This window comes from Calidris pugnax, unplaced genomic scaffold (genome assembly GCF_001431845.1).
Source record: "Calidris pugnax isolate Ruff unplaced genomic scaffold, ASM143184v1 scaffold68, whole genome shotgun sequence".
Taxonomy (NCBI): domain Eukaryota; kingdom Metazoa; phylum Chordata; class Aves; order Charadriiformes; family Scolopacidae; genus Calidris; species Calidris pugnax.
The window spans coordinates 4752727-4768570 of record NW_015090921.1 but is presented as its reverse complement, the minus strand read 5'-3'; the positions used below and the strand labels follow the sequence as shown (position 1 = coordinate 4768570).

Sequence of the window (15844 nt, the reverse complement as noted above, 5' to 3'; positions counted from 1 at the left end):
CTGAAAGCTGTAAAATTATCCCGTAGTGCAAAAGACAAACTATTTCACTATATGCCAACGAGAGTAAATTCAGCCTGTGACTGATAGCTGCAGAAAGTATTGTTTTTAGTTATGTTTTGGTTCTTTTTTAAAAAAACATAGATTCAATACAGCTGGCAGAACAATCCCTCCCCGAGAACAAGCATCCAAAATCCTCACACCTATTACTATCCTAATATACAATAACAGCTTCCTCGTATCTCAGGAGCTTCAAGAAAACAAAGAACAATAGACATTTGAAATAATTATTTTTTACAAAACATGACAGCTGTTTTTCTCTCTCACTGAAAGAGCTTCACAATTTATAGCAAAGTCACTATCTATGGGTAACAGTTGAGCTGTATCTTTGAAGAAAAAAAGGGAGGGATATTATATCACCAAATAGATTTTTCAAAGTTTCTACAAAAAAAAATCTTCAAATGAAAAGAACTAAGGATGCAACATTACCCATTTTCTTATTTGGTGCAACTGAGTAACAGCCATGACCATCTTTACATATCTCAACTAAGCCATGTTTCAACTTTGCATTTTGTCATTATAAATGCAAATAATAACAGCAACAATAACAAAAACAAACAAACAACCCCCCCCCAACAGAACAACAACAACAAAAAAGCCAAGCTACCCAACCATGGCAGATATGTAAATTAGAAAATACTTTCTTTGCTGGGGCAATGGTCCCAAAGCCAAAGCCTTCATTTACAGGCGCAGGGATTAAGTCAATGACTGCTCCTGCCTAAAAATAGCAAGTCTACCAGCAAGAATAAACAAAGCTTGCAAAAATCACATTTAAAACCAAGATGACCCTGCTCGTATTCAGTTTGCAGGAAGGGAGGCGATTCACTCATGATTTTACATTACAAGATACACATCGCCATGAACAAAAACAAAAGGCTGAGACAACTCAAATCTACTCTTAATTCTGACAGCCCCGTCCTCAACCAGTGCTGAGGAAGATCTCACCCAAGCCTTGCTTTATCTTACCATCACATTAAACCTGTTGTTTAAGGGGTTGGTTCAACGCCAGCTCATCAATAAAATACAAAACTGTAGCGCTCTCCAAGGATGCTTACTTCTGTTTGGAAGGTCGGATATTAGCAGCTGTGGCCTTCAGACGGGCAATGTTAATCTTCTCTGAAAGCTCCTCCACGGTCTCAATGTCCACCTGCTCGTCATCCTCACTGTATTCACCCGCATCCTGGAACAGTTTTTGTTTTGTTTTTTAAAATGAGTATCTACTCAGCAATAGAGCTCAGGCCAAAACAGTTTCACTTCAGTCTCAAAAGAGATTACACAGTAACATTAAGACCCATTACAGACCCAGCACCTCCAGCTACACTGGCCAATACACAGTGCTAAGCAGGTGGTTATTTTATCTGTCACCTCATGGAATTCCTCCCACTAGCAACTCCACAAAATGCCTTCTGGGAAGGGCAAAACCCATCTCTGTCATTTATGCTTTTACTATGGGTGAGATAAAAAGCTTTCACAGGGCACAACCTTCCTGCCTCTGTTTTCAAATAAGATTAAAATCCCTTTACAACCTTTACTGTAGGCTCTCGCTAACTAACGCTATTTTGGCACGAGTTGAGACAGTTATCACCTCCCTAATGGTCTCTCACACCTAAGATAGCAACAGTCACAACATCAAACAACCAGGCTTCTTTGGGTCATACAGTAAACTGCTTACATGATGAAGAGTAGGATTCTAGCTCTTTCCAAAACACTGCCCAATAATTATCTTAAATATTGAGGATATTCTGAAGAGTACTTTTTCTCCGTGCTTGCCTGACCAAGAAAACTTGCTACCATCTGAGAAGACAGCTGCAATGTTGCAGCACCTACAAGAGTTAAATATTAATCTTGTGGCATTTGTACTACCAGGTGATTACCCCCAACAAAAAAAAAAAGCCTTAATTAAGCCAATTTTTGTACTAGATTTTTATTGAAGCTTTTTATATTATATTTGGTCCGCTTACAGATCACAAAACTCTTTCTCCTCCTTAAGTAAGAAAAAGTAATTATACTTCCATTCTGTACTCTGACCCTGTTCCCTGAACTAACCCAATCTTTTCCTCCTCCTATTCTTCTGTCTTTCCTTCCTTCTCTTTGTCCTCCTTTTCTTTCTTTTTGAGGAGGTGCAATCTCCTCCTTCTCTGAACTGAACACTTACCTGAAATTGATGCAAACAGTTAATCACAAAAAAACACTAACTGCAGAACAGGGAAAAAAGAGCAATGTGCAATATTGCATCAGTAAGTGGCCTCTAATAAATGCTGTTCATGGTACTGATTATTTAAAGGTATCTGCAACTTATGCTGCTGTTTTAAGAAGCTCTGATTAGAAATGAGAAAGTATTGCACTTACTTAGCTGACCACAGATTAGGCTAGATACAACACTGTAACAAAAACAAAAAAAAAAGCAGCCTCAATTACCATGTGGGCATAACTAACCAGTGGTTAAGGATGCACATTTCCAATCACCAGTCATGAAATTTACACCTGTGAAATTTGCAGCTGTATCAGTTTAAAGGGACTCAATTTATAACCTGACTGTAAATCTTAGCTGATTACTTCATTTTGACAGAGAAGCAGGATCTCTAATAACCTGATGTTTGATACAGTATTTGGCTTCTTCATACGGAATAAACACAAACTTTTCTTAAGCCAAAAAAGAAGAAAAACACAACCCCAAACCCCACAGCTCACAGGAGGGCTATCTAAAATCCGAAGAACATCATAAAAATTGCCCCCTTAGTTACTGGCACCACAGAGTGACCACTTTCATCATGGTTCCAGAGAATCATCTCCCATGGCTGTATGATTGAGGCTGCAGAAAACTGAGAACAGAATCAGTATGAAAAATTAAGCAAGTCTGCCCTGCTTTATTAAAGGCTACACTGGGGATATAACCTTTGTAAAATACAGCAATGTGTACTTTGTAGCAATGTAGCCTTTAGTAAAGTATATAGTGAGCATATGTGCATATATATACACACAAAAGGGCATGTATTTAAAAGTGTGTGTATATAGAACATATATTTTAGTGCCCTCACACACAATACTGCCTGTACAATCTTCCAGTCTTTTAAGAAGAAAGAAACCATGCAGCATCCTGCCCTGTAAAACCACTCTCAAATATTCCCAAGTCTTCCATCACCTTCCATTCAGGAGGGGTCCTACAAAGCGTTGGCAGTACAGATTCTGTGTGGAAAGAGGTACAAACTTCTAAACTACTCACTTGCAGGGAGGCTGACACCTCTTCCTGTACTATGAAGTATCGAGATATTACTGCTGAAACAAAGAAAAGTGATGCTCAGGTTATCAGCTATCACTGCTAGATCCCAATAGAAAATTATCCTTCCTTCTGCAAGTTTTGCTACACACGCTCCCATCTGATCTACTGTGCACGCTCCCGTGTTACCTACTATGTCTATGCTTGGAAAAAGTCATGTCTCTTGAAAAAGAAAGAGAAGAGTAAGGAGAGTGACCTTAGAAGAGAAATTACTACCTTTAGAGAACAATCTCACTCTTTCTTTCAAAGATATTTTTAACACGTGCTGACTTTAAAGACACCACTCCTCTCTGCCCAGGAAAGCAGCTCTGATCTCTGGTGAGTTCTGTACTTGGAAAGGAGATAAATAAATTATTCTGCTACTACTAACTGCTGGGGTTTCTTGCAGCTTTCCTTCAGAGCGGGGATGAATCTGTATCATGCCATGACAGTTCTTGTTATGAGTATGAAGAGCAGCATGGAGGTAAAACAAATTCTCAGTCTTACTTTGAAAGTACGGTACTGGCACCGGCAGAAACTTCAGGAAGTACTGGTTCTCTGGGTGCATGAAAGCCCATAAAATCCTTATTTGTTCCATCTTGCTAATACACTCCCACAAAGCAAGACTGTTAGCACTGGGACCAGGTAGAGCAGAGAGAAATGAACTGTCTTTACCAAGGAAGCTCTCCACCATGTTGAACTTGAGAGGTTGCCAGCAGCTACATGTCACCACAGCTCCCCAAGAGAGCAGGAGAATCAAAGTCAGGAGACACCATGTCCCTGGGGCTTTGGTGAGGTCTAACCAAATGCTGCTTGCAGCCTACATCCAGAACACACGTGCAGGGGCTACTGAAACTGTGACTGAGTTAAGACTACGTTGCATTTCAGCACAGGTATTTCAACAACTTTCAAACACTGCTTGTGAACGGTACATAGGTTAATTTCACGTCTCTCGAGTGGCTCTATATGCTTACAGAAACTTAAGAGATCTTTAAGTTCTACTATATAAAATCTCTCTTGAAGAGTATCACTTAAACAGATAGACAGCATGTTTTCAGCAACTCCTCCTCACCATTACAGACTTTGTCAAGATGAACGGGAACAACTTTTTGGATCTGCTTTTTTTACCAAGTCATTTTGTTTTTAAGACAACAGATTAATCCAAGTTGCTTTTAAGTCAATTCTGTAGCTTGCCCATTGAAAAGCTGAGACTGACTCATTTGCACAGTACTGTCACAGAAAGGCAGGAAAATCAAAAACACAACTGAAGATTTCCAAATTCTCTAGAAGTCCTTAATTGCCATGCCAGGTTCACAGAGTGAGCTAGAGGATATAATACAGGACCCAGAGAGCTGAAATTCCAAGAATTTCTCAGCCAAGAAGAACATAAGCTTCTGGTAAGAGTAGAGGGATGGGAAAGCAAAAGAAAAGAAGCCAGAAGATATCAAAATTACACCATCTCCCCAGACACAGACCTTCTGTTGAGCTACAACAGGTGATGTGAACATGTAGCGTAGCTGCCTCCAGGAAAAGCATCACAAAGCCAGAGGAAAAATACACCAGCTGGACAAAAACTATTCAAACAGCAGTATTATTTATATTACAGAATTACCGACTAGATACATGCCATTATGTTGAAAATATTACATATGCGAGAGGTACAGGTCAAATTTTGATAACTATGATAACATAGTTATATTCCATTATACAAAGAGCAGTTCTCATTCTTGCCTGCTCTCCTGGGTCATCCTTGAAACCTTGATGCTGGAAGCCTCCTGGTATTTTCTCTAGCTTTTCCATTTTATACAGTACCACTGCTGTGATTCTACATGCAAGAGATGCATAACTGGTTTCCTTCAGTGGGCAGGACTACCCTGTCTGAGCTGCATTTGGACACCATTACACCACTGCAGGGAAGGGGGACATGCAGGGTAGTTCAAAAGATGCTACAATCGACAGAGAGAGGGGGGAAAAAACAACCAGGACACTAGTTTACTGTAGAAACACTATCATGGCAAAGCTTTCGAGTGCTGACAAGTTACACTAGGCTAACCAAAGGGTTGATAGCATGATCCAGCTAGAGCTGTTCTCATGGTGGAACTTTCTACATGCTATCATACTAGAAAATCGATATTCAAAGCCCAAGATGTGGCATGTTTTTAAAAAAAAAACACCAGGGAAAAAATTAGAAGTATGAACTCTCCACTGCCCACTACGAACTTCATATCTTCAAGTTTAAAAATCCTGAATGTGGACATATATAAAACAAAAAATACTACTTCTTTCATTCTTGTATCTAACAAAGGGAAAAATGCCTCAGGATGGTAAATCTTCCTTTCTACCTCTGATTTTCTAACAACAGGAAAAAAAAAATCACAAAATATCACAATTGTGAAAATGGTCAGACATCAGTCCACTGAAGCACTGCCATAAGAACAGCTACTCCTATGGGAGTGGTGCCAACTTGTGATAGGCTGAACCCTATCCATAGCCCATCATGACTTCTTGGTCAAAGTGTAAAAATTTTCAAATGCTTGTGGGAGTCCTACCTTTCTAGCATCCATCTTTCCACAGGTCCTGTAGCTACAAAACTTCTAAATGCCTTTGAGCTTATAAAATACCTTAAGGAATGGAAACACAAGAAGAGCCATCCCACACTACAAGTGAAGTTCCAAAGTTGCTACAGAGATGTCAGCACTTTTTCCCCTCTGCATGTCAATGCCTATTTCTGAGTTCTCTCTTCTTACTTTTATCTGTCTGTTCCTGGCAGCCTACACCCCTACGCCTGGTTCCTGAAGAGCAAACTGCCTGAAGGCAAAGGGTCCTCAGTGACAGTGCTGAGAAAGAAAGAGGGTAGATGGCATTTCCCAAGCAAATGCCTCATTTCTGGATCTGCCTTCTATGCTCCTACGTCTGCAGATTTACACATGGTCTGTACCAAAAGCTAGGAACATGTGAGAGACTGTTAGAACTTCATTCATCCACAAAATTATGGCACTTGCACTTTTTATTAAACTTACAATGTTATAATAATTCGTAATAGTTCCATATCATTTTAATGTCTGCTCAAAAAAGAATGATTGAGAAACACTTTTTAACAACATTTAAAATAAAATATCTCACCAGACACAGAAGCTACGTTTAGGCTAGTTAAGTTAAAAGGGACCACAGGACTCCATCTGTAGCATTAGAATACTAGAAACACCCTGGTATGCTTTTGGCTTAAGCCAACAAGCACTTCTGTGAACAATTCATTCACAGACACAGTCTGTGATTAGCCCAGGCCAAGCAGTGATTCTCAACAGGAATTTTGTGTGCAATCACCATGTCTTGGAGATCCAGAGTTTAACATCATGGCCCAGACCACCACACTTGAATTTATTCAGACAACAGGTCCTGATAATGGTTAGTTTGCTTATATAGATATTCTCAGAAGGTTTTAGTCATATCACCAAACCCAAGATGATCAACCCTCCTAAGCTTCTCTTGATGTAATTCAGGGTAGGAAATGCAAAAGGGCAAGGATACCATTCCAGGAATCTTCTCTCTTTATGTTGGGTCTGCAAGAACCTCTTAAGTCAAATACACAAAGTTTGCACAAGCTAAGAAGGCCATCTGAAGAGCATCAATATGCAAAATTAAGAACAATGAAGTCATTACTGCAACCAGAATCAGTGTGGGGAAATGTGCTAAAAAGAAACCGTAAGAGCCACTCCAGGCAAGCAGCAATCATCCTGACTCTCACGGGAGTTTTCTGGGGTTTTTAATGGCTATTTCCTGAATAACTAGACCCAGTCCATATTCCAAATTAGTAGTGAAAGAGCTGTCATTAGTACTTCCACTAAACAAAAGTATTAGTGGATATGAGAGTACACTTTGCTTCTGTTTCCACTAGCTTAATGAAACAGATAAATGTCCTCTAGTAGTTTGGTTCTATGATCTGACTTCATCCAATGTGACAGACCTGTGCAGTGCAGCCTCTCCTGTAAGCACTACTAAAGCTAAATTCTCTATTGTGCTAACTTAACTTGCAGGCAGAAGACTAACAAACCAAGAGCTCACCCAAATTCCAGAGATCTCAGTTCCTCAGCTTTACTCTCTAGAACTAAAGCTTGCTTATCCTCAGGTCTGTGTGACTTACGGTGAAGACATACACCCTTATAGAGCTTACCAAACCCCATTATTCAAAACCTGCATAGTAAGTTTTTTCCAAAACAAACATTTCTTGTAATCCCTGATAATTATTTTTTCATTTCATCATCCTTTTTGCAGGACAAAGAAAATACATCTTTAAAACATCAACCCAGATAACAGCCTGCTCTGCGACCTAGACACCTGTAGGCTTACCAACAGATTGCCTCACACTACCTTGTCTGGAAAGTTTAACCAGGCATCAGTCACTAATTAAGCCTAGTTCTCAGAATTTGATAACTCTGCTGAAGTTATTGCAGGATACAGGAGTTCAACTGTCACCGTCTGACAAGACAGCAACAGCTCAGTTCTCAGCTTGGAAGAACTTCTAAAAATTACATCTGCTTTCGGTTTCCTCACCATCATGCAAGCTGAGAAGCTATCACCTTGCCCAAGAATAGCAAGCTGGCATGCAAACTGATTAGTCAATTTTTCTGGAAGTTAAACTAATTCTAAAAATCTAAAGTTACTCTGGATACAGTCCAGAAAAAGAAGTCTAATTTGGTTTTCAAGTGTGAGGGGACCACATTTACACAGAAAGGCTAAAAGAACTATATACTTTCTAATTCCTGAAGACACTAACGTAATCTCTCTTGTTGTTCATTTGTTTGTTCTTCAGTTCTTCTCCCAGTTTAACCTCTCTTTTTCCACTTTTATCTCACCCCAAGAAATGGCTACCTTATTTCTTACGTCCATTTGAATGACTCACAAAACCACAACTTCATAAATTTTAAGTAACAATGCACTGTTTCTTAAGTCATACATGATATAAAAAGTACATGAAGAAGTTACATGTGGGATCATTTTCGGGAAAAAGTTGATGGAAATTTTATGTGCATTAAAATCTAAATATATTTTAACTACACTAACCACAAAGTTTAACTACACTAACCATGACTTCTGGAGCAATTAGTTTTTTTATCAAATATGGGATGACAATTTTCACACACTACTTAGATATATTACTATATTTGAAGAGGAATTTAAGGAGAGACCGAAACATTCCTTCCAGAAATAAATCTTAACTAAAGGCTACAAAAATTAAGTAAAAGGAAACAGCTTAAAATAACAGAAATTCTAGATTGGCTACTATATTTTAGGATCATAAGTCATATTACAAGGAACCAATTGCTTGAGTTCCAATAATAAGGAATTTTACTTGAGAACTAATACTGGAGGAAGACAGCATGCAATGGTTCTACTCCAGCTCACTCAATATAAGTCTTGTTATGTGGAAAATGGACAATTTCTAAAAGGCCACTACAATGCTACCTATAAAAAAGCATGCAACTAAGAAGAAATGAAAAATGTTTTCACTTGGAACCCCGATCTAGACTTTCTAAAGAAGCTGAAGTCCAGAACACAAATATCATACTGTGTCTCTCAAATCCATGGGTTGTGACATGTTAGTTGGTCAATTTTAAAACACGTAATAAATTAAAAAAAATCCCCTCATAAATAGCTAAATGCTTACCACTTTTTCAACATCTACTTCCTCTTCACTTGGGAAGTCAGAAGCACCATCCAGCATCTCATCGGCAGAATCATCAGTTTTTTCATCATCTTCATCTTCATCATCATCTTCCTCTTCTTCATCTTCCATATCATCAGCAGTTATATCAATAGTGGGCACGTAGTCTTTTTTGGGATGCGTGGCTTCCTGTGCCTTCTGTTCTGGTGTCAGGAAGTCACTTTTCTCAGATGCATCAGCTTTGCTATCCGCATCGGTTTTGCTTTCTAAAGCGGGTACAATGCTAGATATTTTGCTCCAAGAACTGTTGACGTGCGTTACGATATCGTGACCTGTTTTCATTTCTTCCTGAGAATCAAAAGGATCCTGTTCTTTGCTGGTGCTGCCATCCTGCCTGGCTATGTTTGCTTTGCCTTCCTCGGTACTGACTGTGTGCTCTTCTCCTGAAGCATTATCCTGCTCTTTTGCAGAACTGATTTCAGATTTACTTCCTTTTTCCTCTCTTACACTTTCTGCTTCTGTAGAGCCCTTGCACTCATTCCTTTCCATATCTGGCTGCACAGCATCCCCCTGGCATTCTTGTTTGTTCTGAGACAGTTCAGTCCCTCTCTGTTCCTTTGTGTTCTCCAGCTGCACATCTTGCTCTTGTTGACTCTGCGACTGCCCAGAACTTGCCTTATTGTCCTCCTTCATCTGTGTCTGTACCTCTCCTTCCTGCTCTTTTACTGCTTTCTCTTCCTCTTCAGCAGGTGTTTGTCCCTTCTCATGATTCTTCAACTGTGCAGTCTCCTGATTCTCGAGACTCTGTGGATGTGCATTATCCAGAGGAGCAACTACAGACTGGTCTGATGACCCACAAACAGTTTCAGAGTTAGCTGAAACAGCCTCCACTGCAGTTTCAGAACTGAGAGAATCCTGCTTCTCCTCAGAAGCCCCTTTTTCCTCCTCATCGTTTGGCTTCTCACTGATGTACGAATGGTCAGATGATACGACATCTACAGAAACATCATGCTGGGAAGAGCTATCATCACAAGAACTCTCTAGCACCTGTGAGTCCTTCTCCACCACCTCCAATGTAGTGGAATTTCCATCAGGTGTGATTGTGCCAGATGCTGACTCTTCCACATTACTTGACTGGTTAACTGACAACTCATTTTCTTCTTGTTTCCTATCTGACACTGTGACCTCGGACTCCGTAACTTCAACGTCATCTGACTGTGAAGCCTTCCCATTCTCCTTCTGCTGAGCAGCATCTGAGTCCTCTTTCTTGCATATTTTCCTGTAATCCTTCTTCATCTGAAGAGATGCAAAATGATGAAGAATGGAGTTTGGCACAGTCTTTTGTCCCGGGAGCTGAAGTAAAGCAAAACTACCAGATTGTAAAGGTATGAGATTAGCAGTGGTAGCTGGCAAACCACCTGAGCTGCAGGTTATTTTAGACTCGGAGGCTGTTTGATTTGTCCCACTGCTGGCAGCAGGAGGAGAGATCCTCAGAGTCAAAGTGCCCGCCTGTGACACAAAACTTGTTACTGAAGGAAGAAGAGAAGATGCCTGAGTGCCCAGGTTAGATGTAGGGGATAACTTGGGTGCTGCTGTCTGTACAGCTGAATTTGTGGCAGGAGAAGTGGAAGACACGGAGGACGTGGGAGACACGGGTGACTCAGCAGGCTTGGAAGGTGCAGGCAACCGGATTCCTACAACAGAACCTGTGAGGAAAATAAAACATCAACCAATACTTCCTCAAAGTAGATCTTTCTTCCTTTTAGTTTTACTATTTGATGCTGTACCAGAAATAGCCAGCATTCTCAAGGATGACACTGTAATCAGGTATTTGAACACAAGTTCTCAGTGAAAGAGTTGCTACTGCATAAAGACATATAAACTGGATGGAACGCCTCAAGAAAATACATGAGGTGGCTACTCTAAAACTAACATTTAATTTAAGTTCTAGCATTAATCAAAAACCACATTGCCTTTAGTTGAAGTCCTTTGCATTTTATTCTCCCATTTATTGGAAAACAGGAAAGCAGACATTTTCTCCAAAAAGAAAGTAAGGAACAAATACTTAATTTAAAAATCCCTCCCCGATCAGAAAAAGACTTCTACAAAAAAAAATTATGACAAGATTAAATTATTATATGACTATACCATAATCTTTTTCAACTTAATTAATTCCTCTGTGGTGTTTCAGAACTCTGTGAAACAAGGAGTAAAACCACAACCACTGGCAAGTAGTTTCTCTTGTAGAGCTAAAGTCCCAAACCAGAAAAGAATTCAATGAACTTTTTGACTGACTCTTTCCTACACTTTATGCTATCTTCTCCCCACAGTTTTGTCATCTACTGTGCTTGCTCTCGTCTCTCTCTTTTCAACGCCACTCTGCTTCCCTCTCCTCAAGATGCTTCTTTATAAAGGGAGAACAGAAGAAAAATCCTTCTGGAAAATAAAAATGCATTTAAAACATATTTTGTTTACAAATATGTAGAATAGTATGCTCAACAAGCACCTTATTTTCTGTCAGATATCTGCAATACCTCGCTCTTCCAACCCTGTACTCAACTAGGCTGAAACAGCTGAAAATAGCATTTTTTTCTTTTCACACTCTAAAGAGGAAAAAAGCCATCAATTTGGTACTGTAACATAATGTTTGATATGAGTATGTACTCTAAAAGCATTAACAAACCTGCAAATCAAACAAAACCAGAGCAGCACATCCAATGAGATGCAGGTAATGGCTCATTCTTTTTAAGAGAATCTCCAACAAGAATTATTTTGAATCACCAGATCAACACAATTTAAGTTGTGACAGTAAAATGGACGTGGCTCCATTGCCATGCACACAGAGGTCCTTTTACTTGCTGCACAAAAGTCTCAAATTTGGGTGACTTAGCTATTAACTGCACTTTCTGCATTTTAGACACACGGTAAGTAAGTTGCATTACATCTGAAGAATTACACTGTGTTCTCCAACTACTCACGCAGGACCAAATTAGACTATTCAATTACTTGCAGCAGGGAAAAGGAGCATCACTTATTCCATTGTCCATTTCTGGGTAACCCATCGGTCGGTCAAGAAAGAAAGACTGGACTCTGTACCTGGATTGCGGAACATCACTGGCTGCACACTGGGCTGGGCACCTGCAGCTCGAAACTGATGCAGAGGGACAAGCTGAATGATCTGCCCGTTGGGATGTCTGAACAGGTTCACAGCACCAGGGCTCCTGAGAGGCTGAAGGACCATCCTCTGCCTCTGCGCAAGCTGCGTGTTGTTGTTTAGCGGTCTCAAAGCAGGAGATGTCTGATGCACCGGGATCAGCAACAACCGAGGTCCTACACGTTTCTCTGTTCCAGGAGACATCTTCTGGGGAGTCGTACTTGTAGCTTGTGGAGCAGCATCTTCTGAAACATTTTAAAAGTTAAATAAAAATCACTTTGAGAACAGCTTACAAATCAGGCACTATTCTCAATGAAAACAAGCACAAATATTTTGGAAAAACTGGATCTCTTTAAATTTGTTAGAAAGCTTTTTTTTTCTTTTTATTCACAGAACACATCTAGAACCAACCAGGCCAGAACAGTCTTTTTCATGCAGTGCCATCGATGTTTCTTAACCATGACTCAGAAGACTTCCATGTTAACAAGAAGAGAGTAATTTCATACCTACTTCTTGGACTCTATGCCAACCGTGAAATTCTAGCAGTCCTAATTGAGCTAAACATTTCTATGGGCCAAGAAATGATGTGAGACTTCCAGCTCAATTCACACCACTCACTGACCACATAGCTACATTTTTTTCCTCTTCTACCAGCTCAGGCTGGAATAAAGCAACTTAAGAGATTACATTTCTTACCCTATTTTGGAAAGAAGGGCGAGAGAAGTGAATCTGTATTAAATTGGGTTCTACAGATGCAGACTGCATTCCAGCTATGAAGGAGGCAGAATGAAAAAAAAAAAAAAAGAAGCATTTGCAATAATCTCCCAAAGCACCTAAGCCTTACCTCTTTTTGGAGTCAGTGAAGGACTTGAATTAACTCCTGATATTATAATCGGAACAGTGGCAGCAGAGGAAGTTGGTGTGGTCACCACAGATGTAGCTGTTGTCGTTGTTGTTAGCACAACTGTAGAAGTGGATGTTGTGACAACAGGACAAGTAACAGTTGGTGGTGTTATTACAGTTTTAGGGAATGATGCGGTTGCTACTGGTGCAACAATCCCTGTTGGTTTTGTTACGCTCACAGTGGCAGTAGGAGTGGTGGCTGAGGGAGTAGTACAGGTGTTGGTTCCAGGTGTTGCAGGAGCAGCTGTGACTGTAACTGCAGGAGAAGAGCAGACAGATTCACTAGCTCTTGTTTGGCTAGCAGTGGTCACGGTAGATGCTGCCACACTGGTACTTTCCACAGTAACCGGAGAAGTCGTGGTGGCTGTAGTGACCCCAGGAGACACCGTGCATTGAGCTGGAGATGGCCTTGAGGGAACCACAGGAGCAACAACCATTATCGGCATAGGCTTGAGACTGAACTTCTGTGGCCCTGACACAGGCTGGCGTGCGCTCACTCCAGGAATCTTCTGCTGTAGAGCTCCATCTTTGCTCATCACAAACTGTGTGAACACACCACCAGGTGAGGGTCGGGCAGCTGCAAATAAAAACTTGCAGGTCAAAATTTTAATAGATTTCCTCTTTGCCTTTCATGATGTGCTACAATTGTAATTTCAGCATGAATTTAAGCCTCCATTTTCTTTAAACCTTGTAATTAAACTGACACCTTTATGGCAGTCCTGAACACGCCTTACATATTAGAAACGTCTGCTTTATTCCACTTCTATGGGTTTTTGGTTGCATTTCTTCCTGGCCACACAAAAGAATCAGGTCTTGAGGGATTGTTCTTTATCGTGAAACTATGAACTGACAATTCTAATTACAGTACAGGAAAACAAACACCTAAATGAAATAATGGGCTCAAACTATTTTCTAAACCTCAAATTCTTCCTGTAGCAACTTGTGTGATCTTCCTCTCTTCACTGCTTCTTGGTTTTCATCCCCCTCCTACTGTATCCACATCTTACACAGCCATGGGGGAATGAGGGAGAGTTTGCCATGTCCCCTTCCCATTGCAGTGACGCTCGTGCAACTGAGGACTGGATGGGACAAATTTAACCAACGGGGAGTAGTGAATATTGGGAAGATCCTTTCCTTCATCCCTTGCTCTCCAAGGGATCAGAATACTAAAGATCTACATCACTCCAGATGACTACAGATAAGAACAGCAGCAGCATAGAGATCATGAAGCAAGCCCAACGTAAATATTGTAGTTACTTATGCCTATAGCAATTTCTACCTAGAATAGGACAGAACACTTAAATCATATATGCAACAATCACTTCACCCATCAATGAAATGCAGCCAGCCCTTTAATATTGCATAAACACACAAAACAAGTTTTATTACAGGACAAGAAAAACAACACACCCATTTACACGGCAATGAAAATTTAGGCAGAAAGAAACAAGATAATCAGTCAGAAATTAAAGTTTTGCCAGGACACAGGTAACATCCTTTTCTCTTGCAAAGCTTCTTCAGATCTTTAATTAATGTGTGGGAATATGTGGATGGGCACTAGGTATTTTATCTTATTTTCTTAAAACTCATGCAAAATATAGTTAAAGACAACTTCTTCTCTTGCCGTGCTGGAGTAGCCATTTCAGTACCAACTCAGACCAAGCACCACATGCTTCTTCCAATGCTCTCTCTTTTTCACTCAAAGTGCTGACTGCGCCCAGCCCTGTTTAGCTTGTGAAATCCAATGAGATTAGAGGCCGGTGTGGTTATTGGCTTCACACCTGTTGGTTTGCTAATCCACATCTGGACCATCTTGTCTTTCACTGCTGCTTCATGCATCTTTGGTGGTCACAGGAATTCCAATTATAAGTGCAAAATCATCAGAAAAACTAACCGTGAAGAATCACAGATCTGAGTGATCCTTTACTCATTTTAAGTTAAATCCGAGCTTGATGAAAAGCAATTAAAGATCATAGTAAGGAAACTCTGGGAACAAAAATCCAAGCTTAACATTCAGTACATCTCCATCCACTCTTCCTTGTCTCTTGAAAAGGTGCCCTAGCAGCATTAATAAAATAATAGTCAACATCTGTAACCTTATTCTGAAGTCAAAATAAAACTTTCTGCTTTAAAGAGGTTATTTATTGCAGAGGCAGTTTAGGGAGGCAATGCAGCCCAAGGCAGCATGCACTGTTGCACAGGAATCAACAGCAATGCTGTACACTCACTTTGTACTTCAGCTTCACGCAATTTAAAACACAGTAATTAAGTTCCAACCTACCTATCTGTCTCTGTGCTGGGACATGGGTTTTCAGAGTCGTCACAGTGGGGGTTGAAGTAGTGCTGGTGGAAGATGTAGTTTTGGGAGATGATGTTGTGGGCACCTGGACTGATGGTGTCCCAGAAGCAGGTGCTTTAGCATTGGACGCTACCTTGGAGATGACAGTACTGAGGGCTGAGACACTGAGTACTGTGGGTCGCAGCCTGCCTGTGATATAAGCTGCTAGCCGATTGGTGGGATGTAATGCCCCCATCTGTCCCAAAAGCAGTTTGGCCTGAGGAAACCTTTTATCATTAACCTGAAAAAAGTGGAAAAGGGAAATTTTGTGAAAAGAATGCTAATTCACCACCTCTGGAGAGGCGTTTCATTCCATGGGACTTCTACGTGCCCTTTTCAAAAAAAACCATTGCAATTCAGGATGGGAATTCCTAATTTCCTTACTGCCCAGGAGAACTTCAAACAACTCTGTTATATCTTCATAATACAGATTTTTAGATACTACTCAAGACTCTTACATAGAATCACAGAGTC

At 40.3% G+C, this 15844-nt stretch overlaps 1 protein-coding gene across 1 annotated transcript in view; it reads right to left on the bottom strand.

Moving 5' to 3' along the window:
* Positions 1-15844, bottom strand: part of MGA (MGA, MAX dimerization protein) — a 53825-nt gene that overhangs the window by 14680 nt on the left and 23301 nt on the right. The window contains exons 13-17 of the mRNA XM_014950296.1: positions 15314-15611; positions 12974-13609; positions 12072-12374; positions 8979-10681; positions 1113-1237 (exon numbers count right to left, since the gene is read on the bottom strand). Of these exons, the coding sequence (XP_014805782.1) occupies positions 1113-1237; positions 8979-10681; positions 12072-12374; positions 12974-13609; positions 15314-15611 (3065 nt within the window). The remainder of the gene's footprint in view (positions 1-1112; positions 1238-8978; positions 10682-12071; positions 12375-12973; positions 13610-15313; positions 15612-15844) is intronic.